The 22,144-nt window shown below is 38.2% G+C and overlaps 1 protein-coding gene across 6 annotated transcripts in view; it reads left to right on the top strand.

Moving 5' to 3' along the window:
* Nucleotides 1–22,144, top strand: part of stag2b (STAG2 cohesin complex component b) — a 176,725-nt gene that overhangs the window by 140,515 nt on the left and 14,066 nt on the right. For 5 of the 6 annotated variants that reach the window (XM_063060945.1, XM_063060942.1, XM_063060947.1 and 2 more), the window contains 8 exons: nt 207–299; nt 3,672–3,846; nt 7,747–7,886; nt 8,296–8,397; nt 9,248–9,396; nt 11,021–11,149; nt 11,303–11,505; nt 21,250–21,433. In XM_063060945.1, the coding sequence (XP_062917015.1) occupies nt 207–299; nt 3,672–3,846; nt 7,747–7,886; nt 8,296–8,397; nt 9,248–9,396; nt 11,021–11,149; nt 11,303–11,505; nt 21,250–21,433 (1,175 nt within the window). The remainder of the gene's footprint in view (nt 1–206; nt 300–3,671; nt 3,847–7,746; nt 7,887–8,295; nt 8,398–9,247; nt 9,397–11,020; nt 11,150–11,302; nt 11,506–21,249; nt 21,434–22,144) is intronic. The other variant, XM_063060944.1, reaches the window with a different exon arrangement.

Here is a 22,144-nt window from a genome sequence, read left to right as displayed (position 1 = left end):
AAGCTTCTAAAAAGTGATTTATATTTTAATTGTGCATTTTGACTCAATTCTTTAAAGAATTTTTAATTATTTATGTATGTTTCTCCATGTGAACCAGGAAAATTTGAAATGTACCTTGTTATCAAGACTGAAAAATTTTGCTGTGAAAATTTGTTGCTTTAAAGATACTATTGTTGATATTGATAACTGATACATTTTCTTTTCAGGAGCAATTAATAACGCTACGAAAACAAATGCGAGCATTTTGTCAGATCTGTCAACGGTACCTGACCAATGTTAATACAGCTGTTAAAGAACAGGTAACAGGAACTGCATCTTAAACATGAAAGTAACTATTTTCATCTATTTAATTGATAATTTGCCAGAACAGTGATTTACAGCACAACTTTGTGTTGTTAATCACTGTTTCGGGCAAATTGCCAGTTGGTTTGTAATTGGAGTAGTTTGGTCAGTTTAACCTTTGTTTAAGTATTTCATATAATCTGTGGAATAAAAAAAATTTACAGTTGCAATTTTTGTAATTGAACTACTTTTGTGATCACGGACAAGAAACTTGTTATCAACTAAGAGCTCCATGATCTAATCACCTGCAAATGCATTCACCCTCTTCAGAAATCACAATTGCCTTCTCAGGCTCCATACAAGTTCTTCTATAAATGCTATGCTATCTAACAGTTGATAGTTATATTTTTACAATAACTTCAAAGTTAATGTATATTTAAATAACATTACTTTTTGGATAGTAATATGGAATAGGACATATTTAGAATTTTGTAGGCTTATGTGTATGTGCAAGTTTCTGATACTTAAAAAATATATTTTCTTAAAAAATGTAACTTTCTGAAAACACAGAAGCTTGTCAACCAACAAAAAAATGCATTTTTATTGATTAATAGAAAATAGAAGGGTTTGAATTTAGCTTATTGCTTGGATGCCAAGAGGTTGTAACTCATGTTAATCATTGTAGTTCTACTAATGTTTTTAATGATGTAGGAACAAAAGCTCTGAGTAAATATTTGCTACTCTTAGATGGATTAAAAACATTCCAATAATAGTAGAAAATCCAGCGGCAAAAGGAAGAGGGAACTTTAAGCTCACTAAAGAAAACCTCTTAGCAAAACTATTGCACGAAGGGAGAAAAATCCCCTAGCTGGAAGTCATAGCTTAAAACTTGCAATCTTTAAGCAAATGAACAAGGTTGTGGTTTTCCCTCAATTCTGAAAATATCCCAGCTGATTGAGAAACTGCTCTACCTAAGAAAAATTGAAAACAAAAAGACGGAATCTATAGGCGAGTTGAACTAATGTGTCATGGAGAAATGTTGGAGTAATGGTTAATGACATAATCATCTGATATTTTGAGCATTTGACAGTTATACAAAATGTTTCTATTTGGAAGTTTATTAGTTTTTTGACAGTGCAAGGAGCAGAATGGATAAAGGAAATCAGTGTACTTATATTTCCAAAAGGAATTTGGTGGAGTGCCACATAAAACTTTACCATATTAATATTCATGACATGGCAGATAATTAGCATGGATGACGTTCAGGAAGTAGTGTGATGACATAGGGAGCAGTGCTGAGGCCTCAACTCTGCATTTTCGCGTACAGGTCTCACTAGGTTATGACAGGTTTCCAAGCTGGAGTACTAATCGTAACCCAGTAAGCTGTAAATGTGATTGTCTGCCAATATATTTTAAAAAATAAAAACATGGGGCAACATGTTAAACCAGAGTGTTTAACTCAACCATTCATGAACCAAGTCCCACGTGGCAGAAGATGCCTACAGACCATCCGCCCCCTCCCCTCCCCCCCGCTCCCACCACCATCCCAGCAGCTGGCAAATCTATCCCACTGGTCAGTTAAACATTCTTTTGTATATATGTACTGTACATAGTCAAGCACTCCAATCCTGTGGAACACCTGTTTTGCTGAGTTAGATGGGAGAACAGTGTAGTTAAGTTTGGTAATACTATATATGTGGCTTATGTGTTCTAGGTTGATACAAAGGACCTGAAAATGGTTATAGAGATATTAAATAAGTGGACAGAAAGTTGGTAGGTGCAATATAAGAGGTGGAAATCTGAATATTGTGGAACGCTGCTACACATATCTGGATATCTTCAAATGTGAATCAAAAATGTTAGTATATTATAAATGCAATTTGAATGTTTCCCTGCACTTTAGAAAGCTTGGAGTACAAAGTAGTCTTGTTAAAACTGGAGATGGAATCATAGAAAGTGCTGATTGTTAACGTAGATAATTTCTAGAGAGGAAGTGTGTCAACAAGCAAGAAAGTGTAGCTGAGATCAGAACATGCACATTTTATTGGACAGGGGAGCAGGCACAGGAACTCTATACCCGCTGCTTCTCCTATTTAAGTTATTTTCTGAGGAGATGCAGATGACAAAACATCTTTTCCAGACAGTGAGAAGGAAATATAATTGACTTTAGAACTGTAATTGCTTGCTTAATGGGAGTTACGCTTGAGATGAAGTTTCTTTGGATTTGCTAACATTATTCAATCAAGAAAGACGAGGAGTAGATGTCTACATAGTGACCTGACTTTCGTCTTTGGAGAATAAAGGAATTGCATTCAAATGTATAAGTTTGTTAGCTGTGAGAGTTCGGAAGGATAAATGTCAAAATACTCTGTGATGTATAGCAAAAGACTGCAAAATATTGGAAGCCACGACACTTTTTAAATATAAAATGATTTAAGGCACAAGAGTACAGGCATGTATTTCCATATTATGGAAATTTACCATTTACAGAATTCAAAAAGTCAGTACCCAAAAATTTGAGATACAGAGTAAAATATGCGATTACAGGTTCTGTATAAAAAGAAAGGAAATAATCAACGCTTTTTTCAATTGTGTTTCTTGATGCATGCGCAGATGACTTGGCTTTGCATTACAAAACATCAAGTTATGGCCTGTTGTTAAAGAAGAAACCCCCTGTAACACAAGGGGTACAGACCTGTGTCAATTAAAACTTAAAGCAGACAAGCTCAGAGTGAGCACAACAGAGAGTCGTCAGAAAAATATAATACACACGAGATAGAATGGCATCCCCATGTCTTGCAGAATTGTCAAAAGTAATGAACTATTTTTAGAGTCTAACAATATTAAATAACTTGTAGGTCACTGCTTTTTCACCCTGTGATAATTGCAGTAGAATCAGAATTAGCTTTATTATCACTGTGTCATGTGATGTGAGATTTGTTATTTCGCAGCTCCAGTACAACGCAAAGACATAAAATTACAAAAGTAGTATAAATTATAAAATAATTAAATAATGCAAACAAAAAGAAAAATAAATTAGTGTTTATGGGTTCATGCTTTTCTTTTTGCTTTCTGTGGAATTCTGCCACTTTGGTTTTTCCATACATCTTGCATTGGTTCAGTGCCATTAAGTTAGACAAATATGCATTCATAGAACAGGATTTAGAAATACTGTACAGGTGCCTGATTAAACTAGGTTTACATTGTGTGGGATAATTTACCTGAAATAGAAAGACACTTGAATATTACTTCAGAAAATTTAGTTAACATATCTGTAAAGTTTACTCCTTCTTATAAAACTCATTAAAATGTGCATTTAATTAGTAAATGGCACTCCTTTCACTGTAGGCTCAGTAATATTCAGTAATCATTTCTATTTTGTTTTGTAGGCTTTCACTATCTTGTGTGACATTCTGATGATTTTTAGTCACCAGATTACGACAGGTGGACGTGAAGTTCTGGAACCTCTGGTATACACTCCAGATTCATGTCTGCAGTCAGAGTTGCTCAGCTTTATCTTGGACCATGTATTTATTGACCAGGATGAAGAAGGCCATAGTACAGGTGAGTGATGTTGTTTCTCTCATAGAGGCATAGAACACTACAACACAAAAACAGGCCCATTGACGCATTTAATCTGTGCCGAATTAATCTGTCCCATCAACCTGTGCCTGAACCTAGCACTCCATACCCTTCCCATCCATGAACCTATCTGAGCTTCTCTTAAGTATTGAAATTGAACCTGTATCCACCACTCCTGCTGACAGCTCGTTCCACACTCTCGCTACTCATTGGGTACAGAAGTTTCCCCTCATGTCGCCTTTCACCCTTAACCCATAACCTCTAGCTCTACTCAGCAAGCCTCGGTGGGAAAAGCTTGTTTGCATTTACCCTATCTATAACCTTTATAGTTTTGTATACCTCTATCAAATTACCTCTCATTCTCCTATGCCCTAGGGAATAAAGTTCTAACCTATTCGACCTTTCCCTGCAACTGAGGTTGTCAAGTCCTGGCAACATCCTTGTAAGTTTTCTCTGCATTTTTTCAATCTTATTGTCAGCTTTTCTGAAGGTAGGTGACCAAAATTCCACTCAATCCTCCAGATTAGGCCTCACTAACGTCTTACACAACTTCAACGTCTGTATTTGAGTCTATATTTCCAGACCCCTCTTTTCTGCCAAACCCCTCAGTGCCCTACTTCTCATCATGCAAGTTCTACCCCGGATTGTCTTCCAAAGTGCAACACCTCACATTTGTCTGCAATAAATTCCACTTGCTATTATTCAGCCTGTTTTTCCATCGGGTTAAGATTCCTCTGCAAGCTTTGATAGTGTTCTTTGCTGTCCACTACAACCCCAATGTAGGTATCATTCACAAATTTGCTGATCTATTATCAACCAGGTATAGATCACATACAACAACTGACCCAGCACCAAACCCTGCAATGCACCACTAGTCATAGTCCTCCAATCAGAGGGGTAACCATCTACTACCACTCTCTGGCTCGTCAGGCCCCAGGGATGTGTTCACCTAATTTTTCTCAAGACAGCAAACACCTCCTCCTCTGAAATCTGTATACGGTTCGTGCTGTTTTGCGTTACTTCTCTCGAATCTGTATCTGTCTCCCGAGTAAATACAGATCAAAAAATCAATTTAAGAAATCCCTAATCTATTTCAGCCCTATATGTCTGTAGAAGCCTTTGAGATTCTCCTTCACCATGTTTGTCTGCTAGAGCAACCTCATGCCTTCTTTTAGCCCTCATTTCCTCCTGAAGTGTTCTCTTGCATTTCTTGTACTCAATTTCCTCATTGGTTTCTTCCCCTCTACACTTATACCTCCTCTACACCACTTTTGTCTTAATCAGGGCCTCAATATCTCATGAAAACCAAGGTTCCATAAACCTGTTATCTTTGCCTTTTATTCTGACAGGAACATACAAACTTTAGTCTCACAATTTCACTTTGGAAGGCTCCCACTTACCATGCACGTTTTTGCCAGAAAAACAACCTGTCCCAATTCACAGATGTCAGATCCTTTGATGGTATCTGCTACCTTCAAAATTGGCTTTTCTCCAATTTGGAATCTCAACTGGAGGACCAGACCCATCCTTCACCATAATTATTTTGAAACTAAGGGTATTTCAAGATGCCACTTGTTGAAGGGGAAATTATTACAATGCCTACAAGATGGCATTTTAGAGCAGCTTGTGGTTGAGTCCACTAGGGCATCAGCTATTCTGGATTGGATGTTGTGCAATGAGCAGGAATTGATTAGAGAGCTTAAGGCAATCATAATGTGATAGAATTCACCCTGCAATTTGAGAAGGTGAAGCTAAATCAGATTTATCAGTGCAACAATGGAGTAAAAGGAATTACAGAGGCATGGGAGAGGAGCTGGCCAAAGTTGATTGGAAGGGGATACTCTAGAGAATACAGCACAGCAATGGCTAGGGTTGGGAGCAATTCAGAAGGCACAGGATAGATATCTAAGCACTATGAGTGCAGCAGTGAAATGTGTACTCAGCTATTTTCCTTGGTTAAGAGTAGTAAAGTCTAATCCAGAGTTCCAGAAGAAGAATGCCAACCAAGGTTCCAGCTTCTGATCACTACCGAGTGATGTCTGTTAGAAGGTGTCAGTGAATTACTCAGGGAAAATTGGGGTTAATTTTTGCATCACGCAGATAAGCTTCCACAATTGAAAGATTACTGAGGTTAAATGAAGGATGAGGGTTGTGGAAGAAAAATGATAAGAAGATTATTAGGGGAGAATAATCTAGACCACACCTGACATCGGGGAGACGGTGTAAGAAGTTGAAGGGCCTGAATTTGGGAGTAGGTAAAAACCGTTAACATGAGATCAAGAGGGAATTCACTGGAAGATGACAAATGAGATAATTTGATTTTGTTGATAACTATTTATAGTTGTAGTGTTCACTCATGATCATCTTGTTTCTGATTATCCATCATTTTGAACAACTTTTCATTGTGTACCCAAAGTGTAGACTTATTATTTATCCCTTTTACAGGCTGCTTCTCTTACTAATGTAACTATCAACCATATTACTGCTTCTACTGCTGCAATCAGCTCTACAAGAAATGCCGCTTCTCATGCAAGCTCTTCATTTTGACTTGCTCTCATTGTAAATTTGCTCTCTTTACTATCTTGCCACTTGTTCCATTTTGTTTTCCTACAGTTTTAAGTTGTTTCTTTATTTTTTCATGCCTTAATCATCAACTCCTCACTTAAGGCCAATTTATACTTCTGTTGTCAAATCTACATCTTAAGTGCGGCGTAGCCACATACCCAACGCCGTAGCCTGACGCGCACCTCTCCAAAAATGTAACTACACATCATGGCGACACAGACCACAACAACTGTGATTGGTCCACTTGGTAGCATCGCATTTCCGGTTGCTTCTTCTCGTCAAATCGTCAAATCTACCTGCCGACATCCGAAAATATTTGAAATGCATTTCCTCGTCCATGTTTCTCAGTGGCCGGACAAGCACTGAAAGTTCACCCTCCTTCTGTCTCAATCTGTTCAATGGTCGTACACACCATCTCCTCCCACGTCTTCTCTCTTTTCTGTGTTGCAGTAATTTCAATAAAAGTAACTTGTTCAGCATTTATTAGCTCCAACTCCAACATGATGCACTCAGTTTCAGTCGCCATTGTTTGAAGTACACAAAGAAACTCAGCACGAAGACACTTAACACAGTGGGATAGAAACCCCACTGCCAACTAGCGTTTTGGCGGTGAATTGTAGAGCGACGCAAACACACCAATGCACAAGTATAAATGCTCACAACAGCGTAGGCTACGGCGTAGAGCCTGTGCAGAAGTATAAATTTTTACTCCACGCCATAGATTGGCCCAACTTCTCCCGAAGCATGGCAGTGACATATGCCTTTCCCTTGCAAAATTTCTTTTCTCCCATTTACTTCCAGTAATGACTGGTATCCATTGAACAGGGAATGCAGTTGTGCCAATTTGATCGATCAGCTCTAAAATCCACCTTGGTGAATATGACAGATTTTGTTTCATACCATTATTGAATGTCAGTTTAAAAAGGGTGTTCTGTGAATACTTGCTGTTGTACATTTGAGTAGAATTTGGGGTGGGGAGAGTAAAGGGGTGCTTGTTCTTTATCCTGATGATGGATGTAAGTCACTGCTGACTGAAATGTATCAGGGAAGTGAGCAACATGTATCAGACAAGTGGTGATATTACTGAGCAGGATATATATTCTTGTTAGTAAGTGGCTTGATGTCTGCAAGCAGAGATGAACTGCTTGCGGCTTTGGTGGGATATTTTCAATGATGAGTTTTACTGTAGTACTGGATTATTAGCAACAGTATTTGGAGACTTTCCTGCCCTTCTAGGATGTTTGAACAATCCATAAAAGTTAACCATTTTTGACTTCCAGTTTCTTCACTACTAATCTTTGTTAATCTGTTTTGTAGATGGACATCAAGATGATGAAGCTGGTAAAATTGAAGCTTTACATAAAAGGAGAAACCTCCTTGCAGCTTTCTGTAAATTAATTGTATATAATGTGGTGGACATGAATACAGCTGCAGATATTTTTAAGCAGTACATGAAGGTAAATATTTTCAACGTCATTTTCTGAAATTGAACTAATGTGAAAAGTTGCATTCAACTGAAGTTTAAAGGAAAGTGAAAACTTTTATTTTGATGTAGTAAGGGAATTCAGGATGGTGTTATCACATGCTTAGAAATATCAAGCTTGAATCATCACACGGAGTATCTGGGTTCTAACTGTTTAATGTAATCCTGCATTGGTTTACTAGTAAGGATATTTTATTGCTATTTGCTCTTTGTTAACATTTCTTACAGAACAATAAATGCCTACTAAAATAAACATTTGTAATATTGTTAGGTCCTATTCAGTGAATATTTGTTGGAATTTGTAAATTCTATATAAAATGCACATTACTTTATTATTGTCCAATAATGAATACATAATATTACCTAAAATCATTTTTCTTTAGTATTACAATGATTATGGTGATATCATCAAAGAAACTATGAGCAAGTGCAGACAAACTGACAAAATTCAGTGTGCAAAGACCCTTATACTTAGCCTACAGCAGGTAAGAGTTTACATCTCATTAGAAGAGTTATCAAGTTGAAGCATAAAAATAAAAAAAAATACACTCAGTATTGTAAAGGTAGTATTCTTGCTTTATCAGTAGTTTGAATGCTGACTCTGAAGAATAACACTTTAAGTGGTGAAGGTTTTCCCAAATGCATTTTTGATATTTGCCCACGTAAAGAGAAATGGCACAGAAATGGATCAATTCCTATAACATCCCTGGATTCTACCACTCATTTACACTTCTGGGGCAATTTAGACTGCTAATTAATTTACATGCTTAGGATCTTGGAAGAAACTGAACTCTTAAAGGAAACCCCCACGGCCACAGTTGCAAATTCCACCCAGTTGACATCTGAAACCACATTCAACCTGTTCTTTGGCACTATGAGGCAGTGTTTTTACCAACTGTGTCAGTGAATGATTTTGTGCATGTTTCATTATTTTCCATATGTTCTGTTATTTAATGAGGAGTAACATTGTAAAAAAAAAGTAAGGACTACTGTGGAAAGATAAATTGTGTATTTGTATCTTACTTGTACGTCTACATTTTCCTGGTTTTTAGTGCAAGAGCTATTTCAAAATCTTATTCATGTTTGCATTTCCATTCAATGCTGATGCATTATATTTTGCATGCACTATTCCAGCCAGAACAAGCAAAGTGTAGGGAATAAGTTGGATAAATTGTAATTTTTGGGTAGAATGAATTGCTTTGTTGAGGAATTGAATTTGTAATGATCTCATTCTTGGTTCTGTTTTGCAATATAATACATCCTTTCAGAATTTTTATACTATTCCTTTGTAAAGTTCTGTTTTTACCCCTGATTTAAAAAAAAAATTATTTACAGTTGTTTAGTGAATTGGATCAGGACGTTGGACTCAATTTTGATCGAACAAGTCCTGGTTTTAGTGGTGTTAAGGAACTTGCTCGTCGTTTCTCACTAACATTTGGGTTGGATCAGCTGAAAACCAGAGAAGCTGTAGCAATGCTGCACAAGTAAGTTTTTCTTGTGATTGAAATTACATTTCCTTTCTGGGGAGCTTAGTTTCTGGAGTTATGGATGAAGTTAACAAAATGCATGAGGACTAGGAAACTTAAGCTGTTAGGAAGCAACAGGTTTTTGTATTATGTTGCACCATATTAAAATTTTTATGTAAAACGTAGGAGCTTACATTCTAAATTACACCAAAGGCCATAGAGATTTATTGCACCTGAAAGGATGTGCTTGAATGCTGTAAGGGTGGTAGCCTTTTAGGTCTTTACCTATCACATCAAAATTCACTTGCAGCCCAGGTATTCCATATGTTTATACTGAAGGTGTTGAATTGATTTATTATTGTCACATATACTGAGATGCACTGAACAAGTGCATATGTTCATCATGAATAATGTAAAACAATACCAGAATGCAGAATGAAATATTACAACTACAGAGTTCAAAATTCAAAGTAAGTGTATTATCAAAGTACATGTCACCGTAAACTACCCTGAGATTCATTTTTTTCATGAGCATTCACAGTAAATATAATGGAACACGATAAAATCAATGAAAAATCGCACACGGCAGAGATAAACAACCAGCCAATGTGCAAAAGACAACAAACTGCAATGACAAAAGAAAATAATAACTAAATAAGCAATAAATATTGAGAACATGAGTTGTAAATTCCTTAAAGTTAAGTGCATAGGTTGTGGAATCTTCAATGTTGGGTTGAGCGAGTTATTCCCTCTGGTTCAAGAGTCTGATGGTTGAGGGGATAATAACATGTTCCTGTTCCTGGTGGTGTGGGACATGGGGCTGCTGTGCCTCCTTCCTGATGGCAGCATTGAGAAGAGAGCAAGGCCTGGATGGTGCTGGTCCTTGATGGATGCTGCTTTCAGTGAATAGTGAAAGTACTCTCCACTGTGGATCTACAGAAGTTTGTCAGAGTTTTAGATGACATAGCAAATCTTTGCAAACTTCTAAGAAAGTAGAGGCATGCTGGACTGAGGACAGATCCTCTGAAATGATAATGCTGAGGAATCTAAAGTTGCTGGCTCTTTCCACCTCTGATTCCCTAATGAGAACTGGCTCATTGTCCTCTGGTTTCCTCCTCCAGTCAATAATCCTATTGTCAATAAAAAGTAGTGCACATAAACAATAACATGCAATAATGTAAGGTAGATTGTGAAGTCAGGTCTGCATCATATTGTACTAGGGAACCATTCAGTAGTCTAGTAACAGCGAGGTAGAAGTAGGCACCTGGTTGCACATTTCTCAATGAAAGAAAAGAGAGATGCTAAGCTCACTAGATCTGGTAATTCTGTGGAGAAAGAAACAAGTTTCAAGCAGGAGATCCTTCAGTTTAATTTCACAATCACTGTTTCAGATTGATGACCCTTCTTCACAACCTGTGTGTGTATATAAATTTTAAAGTAGTTAAGGATAATTGTTTAGATTTTGTTGTAATTTTCTTTACTGCCCATAAGTTAAGCATATTAGCTGAAATGTGTGACTTCTTCCTGTTTTTCGAGCACATTACTTTAACCTTCCATCACATTTATATTCTATTTGGGATATGATACCTTGGGAGTGCCTTGGTTATTTTTTACTTAGAACTGTTTGTCATTGAATTTGCAGAGATGGCATTGACTTTGCGTTCAAGGAGCCCAATGTAAATGGAGAAGGTTATCCTGCTGCGAATTTAGCTTTCCTGGATATCCTTAGTGAGTTCTCTTCTAAGCTCCTCAGACAGGACAAGAGAACACTGTAAGTACAGGAGTTAGATGTTTTAAAATAGTACTAATTGAATAACAGGCTATAAAATTAAGTGCAGGTTTGTTTTAACTATGATTAACTTTAGTTATTATGCAATGTTGTGTACCTGTTTCACTTAACTATTGATTTTTTTTCTGATTTCAGCTACCTTTACTTGGAAAAGTTTATGAGTGACCAAATAACGTTGCAAAGGGAAGATGTGTGGCTTCCTCTGATATCTTACAGAAACTCTTTATTGACTGGTGATGATGATACAATGTCTGTTGTCAGCGGAATTAGCAGCAAAGGTTCCTCTGTGAGAAGCAAGAAAACAAAACCAGCGACAGGAAAACGAAAATTACCTGAAGGTAATTAATTAGCAAGGCTATCCTTTCATCAACCTAGGGTTATCAATTTATCTATTTCATCATATTCAATTAACATAAGAGCAAATTAACACGCTAAACATGCATGTTAGCATTAAGAAAAACTTCAAATGAAAATTACAATTAAGTGTTCTGTCTGCTTTCACCATGATGGGTGGTGCAGGTGTTACATTGCAAATTCCACAAACTACTGTCCCTGGTCTTCCATTGTGCCTTCAAAGTATTTTTCTGTATTCAGAAGGGTGCAAAACTTCAAAGTTTCCCTTCCCTGCAGCTATGATGTTTGAGCGAATTTGTTCCAAGAACTACTTACATGGGCTTCTCCATATTCAGATTAGTTGTGTCATAGATTGGCATTACAATCAGCCTTGTGTTATGGCTGATTGGGTATTGCAAATTCATCCTTAGAAAATTCACAAATAACTACCTGAAAAAAAATTGAGATGGAGAACAAAATTCACTTTCACAGAATTTAAGTAGGAAATATATACAATAAATATTTTTTCAACTCTCATTTCTTGATGCAGGTGCAAATGATGTGGTTTACTTTGTGGAAAATCATGATAGACACCATTCTTTAGGAATACAAGCCTCACCCCACCTGGCTCCCTATAGCACAGGCAATTCTGCAGTTGTTATCCACATCTCTTTCTCAAAATTCTGAGACTGAGCAACCTATGCCCAAATATGGGAGGATTGCTGTAGTATGTTTTCAAAGTGAATGTCATCGAAGTCGCAGTTTCAGCAGCATCATCTTAAGTAATTGAAGTAATAGGAAATCAGCAGGAGGGAAGTGAACTCGTCTAATACACATGAAGATCAAAGAACACTTCCATAAAATCTGGAAAATGTACCATGGGTATTTTTTTTGCCTCAAGTGTCTCACTTTGAAATGCTGCTTCCAGGCATATCTTCATGGTAGCCATTTAATCTGCAGCAAGCTACTGCGATTTTTATAAATGACCTGGATGAGGAAGTGGAGGGATGGGTTAGTAAATTTGCTAATGACACAAAGGTTGGGGGTGTTGTGGATAGTGTGAAGAGCTGTCAGAGGTTATAGTGGGAAATTGATAGGATGCAAAACTGGGCTGAGAAGTGGCAGATGGAGTTCAACCCAGGTAAGTGTGAGGTGGTTCATTTTGGTAGGTCAAATATGATGGCAGAATATAGTATTAATGGTAAGACTCCTGGCAGTGTGGAGGATCAGAGGGATCTTGGGGTCCGAGTCCATAGGACACTCAAAGATGTTACGCAGGTTGACTCTGGTTAAGAAGGCATGCAGTGCATTGGCCTTCACCAACCATGAGATTGAGTTTAAGAGTCAGGAGGTAATATTACGGTTATATAGGATCCTGGTCGGACCCCACTTGGAGTACTGTGCTCATTTCTGGTCACCTCACTACAGGAAGGATGTGGAAACTATAGAAAGGGTGCAGAGGAGATTTACAAGGATATTGCCTGGATTGGGGAGCATACCTTATGAGAATAGGTTGAATGAACTCAGCTTTTTCCCCTTGAAACAGCAGAGGATGAGAGGTGACCTGATGGAGGTATATAAGATGATGAGAGGCATTGATTGTGTGGGTGGTCATAGGCTTTTTCCTAGGGCTGAAATGGCTAACATGGGAGAGCACAGTTTTAAGGTGCTTGGAAGTAGGTACAGAGGAGATGTCAGGGGTAAGTTTTTTTACGCAGGGTGGTGATTGCGTGGAATGGGTGCCGGCGACGGTAGTAGAGGTGGATACAATAGGGTCTTTTAAGAGGCTTCTGGATAGGTACTTGGAGCTTAGAAAAATAGAGGGCTGTGGATAACCCTAGGTAATTTCTAAAGTAGATACATGTTTGGCACAGCATTGTGGGCTGAAGGGCCTGTATTGTGCTGTAGGTTTTCTATGTTTCTATGTAAAAGAACTGTGAATTTTATGGGTAGGAGGAAAGAGATTGGAGAGAGAGAGAGAGAGATATTTGCTTTACTTGTCACATGTACATCAAAAATGTAATGGAAATATGTTTTTTGTGTTAACGACCAATACAGTCTGATGACTTGCAGGGGCAGCCCTTTAGTGTCACTGAGGTTGCGTGCTCACAATTTACTAACCATGACCTCTACATCTTTTGGGATGTTGGAGGAAACTGGAGCACCATAAGACATAGGAGCAGAATTAAGCCATTCAGCCCATTGAATCTGCTCCGCCATTCCATCATGGCTGATCCCAATCCCACTTAACCCCATACACCTGCCTTCTCACCATATCCTTTGATGCCCTGACCAATCAGGAAACTATCAACTTTCACCTTAAATATATCCACAGACCTGACCTCCACTGCAGCCTGTGGCAGAGCGTTCCACAGATTCACTACTCTCTAACTAAAAAAAAAATCCTCCTTGCCTCCATTCTAAAAGGTCACCCCGCAATTTTGAGGCTGTTCCATCTTATTCTGGATACCCCAACCCCAGGAAACATCCTCTCCACATCCACCCTATCTAGTCCTACGAACATTTGGTAGGTTTCAATGAGATTCTCCCACATTTTTCTAAAATTCAGTGAGTACCTGCCTGAAGCTGCCAAATGCTCCTCATATGTCAACCCCTTCATTCCCGGAATCATCCATGTGAACCTCCTCCGGATTTTCTCCAATGACAACATGTCCCTTCTGAGATATGGGGCTCAAAACTGTTGATGATACTCCAAGTATGACCTCAGCATTATAAAGCCTTCCTTTTATATTATATTCCCCTTGAAATAAATGTCAACATTGCGCTTGCCTTCTTTACCACAGACTATCTGTAAATTAGCTATCTGGAAATCTTGCTCTTAAGGACTCATCCTAAATAATGGATTCCAACACTTTCCCAACTACTGAGGCTCGGCTAACTGGGCTATAATTTTGCCTTCCTCCCTTCTTAAAGAGCAGAGTGATATTTGCAATCTTTCTGATCTCCAGGACCATGCCAGAATCAAGTGATTCTTAAAATATCATGACCAATGTATCCATTATCTCTTCAGCAACCTCTCTCAGGACTCTGAGATGTCCATCTGGTCCAGGTGACTTACCCACCTTAGGAGACCTTTGAGTTTGCTTAGCATTTTTCCCTTTGTAATAGCAATGGCACACCCTGACACTCACAGACCTGTGGCACACTACTAGTGTTTTCCATAGTGTAAGACACATGCAAAGTGCCCATTAAGTTCATCTGCCATTTCTTTGTCCCCCATTACTACCTCACCAGCATCATTTTCCAGAGGTCCAATATCAACTTTCACCTTCCTCTTACTCTTTGTATAACTAAAAAAAACTTCTGGTATCCTGCTTTATCTTATTGTCTAGTTTGTCCTCATATTTCATCTTAGTCAGTAGTCATAGTCATACTTTATTGATCCTGGGGGAAATTGGTTTTCGTTACAGTTGCACCATAAATAATAAATAGTAATAAAACCATAAATAGTTAAATAGTTAAATGTAAATTATGCCAGGAAATTATGAAATAAGTCCAGGACCAGCCTGTTGACTTAGGGTGTCTGACCCTCCAAGGGAGGAGTCGTAAAGTTTGATGGCCACAGGCAGGAATGACTTTCTATGACGCTCTGTGTTGCATCTCGGTGGAATGAATCTCTGGCTGAATGTACTCCTGTGCCCACCCAGTACATTATGTAGTGAATGGGAGACATTGTCCAAGATGGCATGCAACTTGGACAGCATCCTCTTTTCAGACACCACCATCAGAGAGTCCAGTTCCAACCCCACAACATCACTGGCCTTACGAATGAGTTTGTTGATTCTGTTGGTGTCTGCTACCTTCAGCCTGCTGCCCCAGCACACAACAGCAAACATGATAGCACTGGCCACCACAGACTCGTAGAACATCCTCAGCATCGTCCGGCAGATGTTAAAGGACCTCAGTCTCCTCAGGAAATAGAGACGGCTCTGACCCTTCTTGGAGACAGCCTCAGTGTTCTTTGACCAGTCCAGTTTATTGTCAGTTCGTATCCCCAGGTATTTGTAATCCTCCACCATGTCCACACTGACCCCCTGGATGGAAACAGGGGTTTTGAATTCAAATCTTTTGAATTGAATTGAATTCAATTGGCTTTATTACTTACATCCTTCATATAAATGAGTAAAATTCTTTACGTTACGTCTCCGTTCAAATGTGCAATTATAGTAATTTATAATATTATGTAAAACAGGATAGTCAGTGTAACATAGAAATACATGTTGTGTCAGCACGAATTAAGCAGTCTGATGGCCTGGTGGAAGAAGCTGTCCTGGAGCCTGTTGGTCCTGGCTTTTATGCTGCAGAACTGTTTCCCGGATGGTAGCAGCTGGAACAGTTTGTTATTGGGGTGACTCAGGTCTCTAATGATCCTTCGGGCTTTTTTACACACCTGTCTTTGTAAATGTCCTGAATAGTGGGAAGCTCACATCTACGGATCCGCTGGGCTGTCCGCACCACTCTCTGCAGAGTCCTTTGATTGAGGGAAGTACAGTTCCCATACCAGGCAGTGATGCAACCAGTCAGGATGCTCTCAATCGTGCCCCTCTAGAAAGTTCTTAGAATTTGGGGGCCATATCAAACTTCTTCAGCTGTCTGAAGTGAAAGAGGCATTGTTAGTACAGACCACGTTATATCCTCAGTGATGTTTATGCTGAGGAGCTTAAAGCTGTTCACCCTCTCAACCCCAGATCCATTGATGTCTATAGGGGTGAGCCTCTCTCCATTCCTCCTGTAGTCCACAACCAGCTCCTTTGTTTTTGTGATGTTGAGGGAGAGGTTGTTTTCTAGGTACCACTGTGTCAGGGTGATGACTTTCTTGACTACTATTTGGAGGCCTATATATGATTCCCATAATGTTTCTTTTACCCTTGCAGTTTCTTAACTCCATCCACAAGATTTCAATATTCTATGACCCTATGTTACCTCTTTCTAAAGATGTAATTCCATCTGTTATCTACAGAGCCGCATCACCATCTATGCCTTCCTGCCTGTCCTTTTGATACAAAGTATATCCCTTGATGTTAAGTTCCCAACTATGGCCTTCTTTCAACTATGACTCAGTAATGCCCACACCATCATACCAACCAGTCTCTAATTGTGCCATCCATCTTATTCTGAATGCTATGCTCATTTGAGTACAGCATCTTCAATCCTGCATTCTTCACCCTTTTGAATTTTGCCTCTGTGGTACAATTTAACTCTTGGCTCTGTCTGCATTTGTACCCAATCCTCAGTCATTGACTTGTCCTTCCTTACATTTGTGTTACACCCATCATCTACTTGTAAACCTGCTGGCTCATCCTCAGTTCTATCATACTGGTTCCCATCCCTCTGCCATATTAGTTTAAACCACTCCCAACAACTCCAATAAACCTGCCCGCAAGAATATTGGTCCCCTTGAGGGGATTCTGGAGGAAAATATGCAGTCGCAAAGAATGTACAAAGACCTTCTGGCCAGTGGTGGGAATTGAACCCTAATTGTAATATTGGTGCTGTAAAGTGCTATGCTAACCGCTATGCTGCTGCGTCATCCAATGGGTTGTGGAACATCCCAGTGAAGTGCTGTAGAGAGAGCGCGAACGAAAGGGATGGGGAGGGAAGGTAGAGATAAAGAGGTGATGCAGTGAAGATCCAAGCTGTCCAGGTTCAAGGTTAGATGAAACACCCAGAATGAGTGAAACCAACGGTGCAGAGTGATTTGCTCCATTCTCTCTCACCATCGGCTCCCCCCAGCATAATTAGTAAATTTCTCCAGTATTATACTTGTGAAAATGCACTTTGTCCCCTATGTCTGTGAATATAATATGCTTTTTTCAGTTAGAAGCATTGTTTTTGGTGAGTCTTATTGATTTGTCTTCTTGGACTACCTTGTTTCAATTATTTCCTTTCTTTATTCATCACCTTAAAACATATTTCACATTTCCTGCATGGTTTTAATCGTCTCCTGTTAACCTTATTTCCTTCTAAGTATCTACTTTCCTTTTATTACTACTACCATTCCTTACTTATTATTCTATCACCCATTTTAGCATTTAAAAAAATTTTTCTATTATACATTTACTGTGATAATACATTATTATACATTTAAAGAAGCTTCATGAACAATCTGGAAGCATGTAGTGTAAGTTTGCTGACAACACTAAATTGAGTGGAAAAGCAAATTATGCAGAAGATATGGAGAGTCTGAAGAGAAGTAATAGCTTTAAGTGAATGGGCAAGGGTCTGGCAGATGGTGTATAATATTGGTAAATGTGAGGTCATCCACTTTGGAAGGAAAAGTGGAAGATCATATTATTTAAATAGTAAAAAATTGCAGCATGCTATGCAGAGGGACTTGGGAGTACTTCTGCATGAATCACAAAAGGTTGGTTTGCAGGTGCAGCAGACTATCAAGAAGGCAAATGGAATGTTGGCCTTCATTGCTAGAGGGATTGAAGTTAAGAGCGGGGAGATTATGCTGCAACTGTACTAGTGAGGCCGCATCTGGAGTACTGCGTGCGATTCTGATCTACTTACTTGAGGAAGGATGTACTGGCTTTGGAGGCTGTGCAGCAGGTTCACCAGGTTGATTCCAGAGATGAGTGTGTTAGATTGAAGAGATTGACTTGCCTGGGACTGTACTTGCTAGAATTCAGAAAAATAAGAGGAAATCTTATAGAAACATATAAAATTATGAAAGGGATAGATAAGATAAAGGCAGGAAGGTTGTTTCCACTGGTAGGTGAGACTAGAACTGGGAGATATAACCTCAAGATTCAGGGGAGTAGATTCTGGTTGGAGAGGAGGAGGAACAGCTTTTCCCAGAGAGTGGTAACTCTGTGGAATTCTCTGCCCAATGAAGCAGTGGCGGCTATCACAGTAAATATATTTAAGACAAGGTTGTATAGATTTTTTGCGTAGTTGGGGAATTAAGGGTTATGGATAAAAGGCAGGTAGGTGGAGATGAGTCTACCTCATCTCATGAGCCAGATTAGCCATGATCTTATTAAATGGTAGAGCAGGCTCGACGGTCCAGGTAGCCTACTCCTGTTTCTACTTATGTTCTTATGTTCATTATTGGAATTTAAGAATCTTCTATTAAATTTGCATTTCGTATAACAATGATGAAAATGCCAATGAGGTTGTTCTAAAAAATTCTGTGATAAGGCAAATACGACATAGAGGTGAGGTGATTGTTCTTAGTTGCAACATGTAATGTGCTTTGCAGAGTAGTTTTATCATAAACATGATTGGTGCAAAGAGAAACTAGTTTCTTACAGTGAGGGGAGGAAATGGTATCAAATAGAAAAGAAAGTTATTGATTATACTTTAACTGCAAAGTAAATTTTTGTTAGGAAAGCATGGTACTGGACTTTGGAAAACATTTTATATGAATTCAGAATTCCTGCCATTTACTTATTTCATATCTCAACATCCCTAGCAGGAAATGGTTGATGTTTCCTTTATTGCTTGTTACTTGCAGGATACCATCATATATCGTCACCTCCATTGTTCATTTGTCCAGACTCACTGTGAACTATTATTTTAAAACTCTGGCAATGGTGCAAAATATGCACTTCTTCGATATCATAAATATGAAAGTGTTATCTCCTGGTCTGTGCGCAGATTGTGGCAGTAGCTAGACTGCTTTCCAGAACCTTAGTTGTGCTCAGTGTTAAATCAGTTAGGAGAGTCACAGGAAATTCACTGCATAGATCACCATTTTTGCCCATTAGTTCCACACCAGCTCTGCAAGAGAAACCCTCCTAGTCCAATCCCCTCATCCTCTCAATATATCTTTGTTTATTCAACTCCCCTTTGAATATCACTTGCTGTATGAATATTCGCTCAGTGGTTACTTTATTAGTTTTCCATTGTATCACTTCTAATTCTTTTGCCGATCACGTCTTATTCTTGAGCTTTCTGCTGCAAGGAATAATTTCTTTCTATCTGTCTGGATTCTTTGATTTTTAAGGGCTTTATCAAATACCTCTCAATTACCACTGTTCTTAGAGGAACAATACCAATGTCTGCATTCCGACATGTTAGTAATCTCTTGTCCCAAGAATGATTTCTATACTTTTTCTTAAGCCTTCTCATATTTTCTGTAGTGTCTAGCTAAATCACTGTTTTTATAACAGTTCTTTCTTGTTTTTTTCTCTCTTTTTAAAGTACAGACAGAACCTTGCATGCCTTTTTAACCACTTTCTCAACAGTTCTTGCTATTTCAATGACATGTCACCTTTCCTGTGTCTCAAACTTTCTCAGCATCTTGTATTTAGGCATATTTGGTCATGAATCCCGACCTGTTTATTTTACAAGTCTGTATTATTGCCATAACTTTCATTCACTCGGCCAATTGCATGTGCAGTTCTCCAAACATGTATCTGAACATTCATTTTATATCGACTTTAATCCTTCTATATTCTCTGTAATCCCACCTAAAGCCTGATTTCTTCTAATTCTTGTTATCTCTCCTAATCCTTTGTACATCTTAATTTTTTTCCTTTTCAGTACTTTACCTAGGCACCCATCTTCTCAGATCCTTCCTAGTACATCAACCCATGAAGATATTGGTCACAGCTACATTGAGATGTAATCCATCACATCAGCACTGGTTTCACCTTCACCATAAATGCCCCTGGAATTTAAAGGCCTTCTTCTCTACTATCCTCCCATTCTCCATACTCAGCAGCTCATATCCCAGGGATTAATTTTGGAAATTATTTCCTTTTGAATTGCTGCTTTAATTCTCTCCTTACTCAAAACGTCTCTTTATCCAGCTAAGTCGTTACTGATAGATCGTATTATTAGTTTGTTCCCATTATTTTCTCACTGATTAATGTTACCTAAAACCAGAGAGACAATGCACTATGCAGGACTTATGGTAGTTGTGAAAACATCTGTCTGTCCAGCAAAAGATGGAATCACCTTCGACCATTTCATTTCTTAGCTTCATTGTTCCCATATTCTGAAGGAAAATATTCTAGTGCTTCTTTTGAAAATTTTTAACAGCTTTAGTCAGATTCCTGTATCTCAGAAGTAGCTAACTCCAACATAACTCCCAATAAAAATGATGATGATGCTCCTTCCGGACAGCCCTGTATAGTATGCACTCTTATTTTCTCAGTGAGTTGGAGGAAAAAAGTATGCTTTTTATCATATTAGGATTGTATTTCTTACTATAGATATCAGCTTCCTTTATTTATTTCATCCAATTCCTGTTCAGATCCTTCCATCTATATAGTTGTGTAGCCAACCATAATCCATTTCTTGAGAGGGCTCAATCTCAAAACAGAAACACAGTTCACTTATTAAACAACACACATCAAAGTTTGATGTGTGTTGCTTGAATTTCCAGCATCTGCAGAATTCCTGTTGTTCACTTATTAAACAGTTTTTTTTATTGTAATGTGCTCTTATTTTAGGGATTTATTTAAACCTAAAATTGACCCCACACTGAAATGCCTAATGATTATATAAATCTTCACAATGTGACCGAGCGCCTCATGATCATACAATTAGCAAGGTATTGCCTTTATGCTTCTTCTAGAGAAAATTCAGCCTTGTGCAACTCTTATCAACTGCTTTTACACTAACATCAACCAAAAATGGATGTTCATCTGCTTAATATCTATCTTTTGAAAGTGAGTGAAAGAATAGGAGTCTTTTTCATTACCATTAGTTAAGTAGAAAAGTTTTGTGATTTTATTTTGGATTCTAACATGTATTCTGTCTAAATGACATAGCAGATGAAAGCAATGATGGATCATGGATCAATAGAGAACATAGTTTGCAATCGCCAATTATGACACAAACCCCGCAGTTGACATCCACTATTATGAGAGAGCCAAAGAGGCTGCGGCCTGAAGAAGAAAGTTACATGGGGGTGTACCAAATGCCACAACATCATCAGCCTCCTGTGGACTACAAGTATGTTTTCAGTGGTTTCATTATGTATAAATGCTTTTAACTCTTTAATTACTTGTTTATATTAGTAATGAAAGCCTGTGGTCATGCATTGATTTGACTTTCAAATCCCAATAGTAAAATTAATTTGAATTCATCTATGCACAATCCTTAGACATATTTTATATTTCGAACTGTTATAAAGGCAGTTTAATTTTTGGTTTATTAAGAAAAACTGAAAGTATCAGAGAAAGCAAGTGAGATCACTACCTAGCATTTCATCATGCTCCACTCAGCCCTATGTGAGCCTATCACTTGAATTTTTTTTACTGGACAATTGAATGCATGATGTTCTTGATCAGACGGGTATAAGTTGTGTCTGAAAATGACTAAGGAATGAAAAGCAAATTCTAATTTAAGTTCCATTTAAAATATGCCTTGAAACAGTTGTATTTTGCATTCAGCATATGCCTGTGATTTTGTAGTTGAAATCAACATCTTACATGCAAGATCAAACCTAAATGAGTAACTGATATGCAGTAGTGAACTTAATATGAGATTCGCACCTAATAGGCATGGTTTCATTACCCTTAACTCACAGGTAAATGGTACTAAATTGGTAATCTATTTCTTTAAGCTCTCTATGTGGCTCATTAGGAAAAGGAAACTTGTAATGTTATAACAATGATAGGGAGCAGGAATGCATTTCCCTTGTGTGGCTTTGGGACACTGGAG

This window comes from Mobula hypostoma, chromosome 10, assembly GCF_963921235.1.
Source record: "Mobula hypostoma chromosome 10, sMobHyp1.1, whole genome shotgun sequence".
Lineage (NCBI taxonomy): Eukaryota > Metazoa > Chordata > Chondrichthyes > Myliobatiformes > Myliobatidae > Mobula > Mobula hypostoma.
The sequence above is the reverse complement of the archived record's forward strand: the minus strand, read 5'-3'. Positions and strand labels throughout refer to the sequence as shown.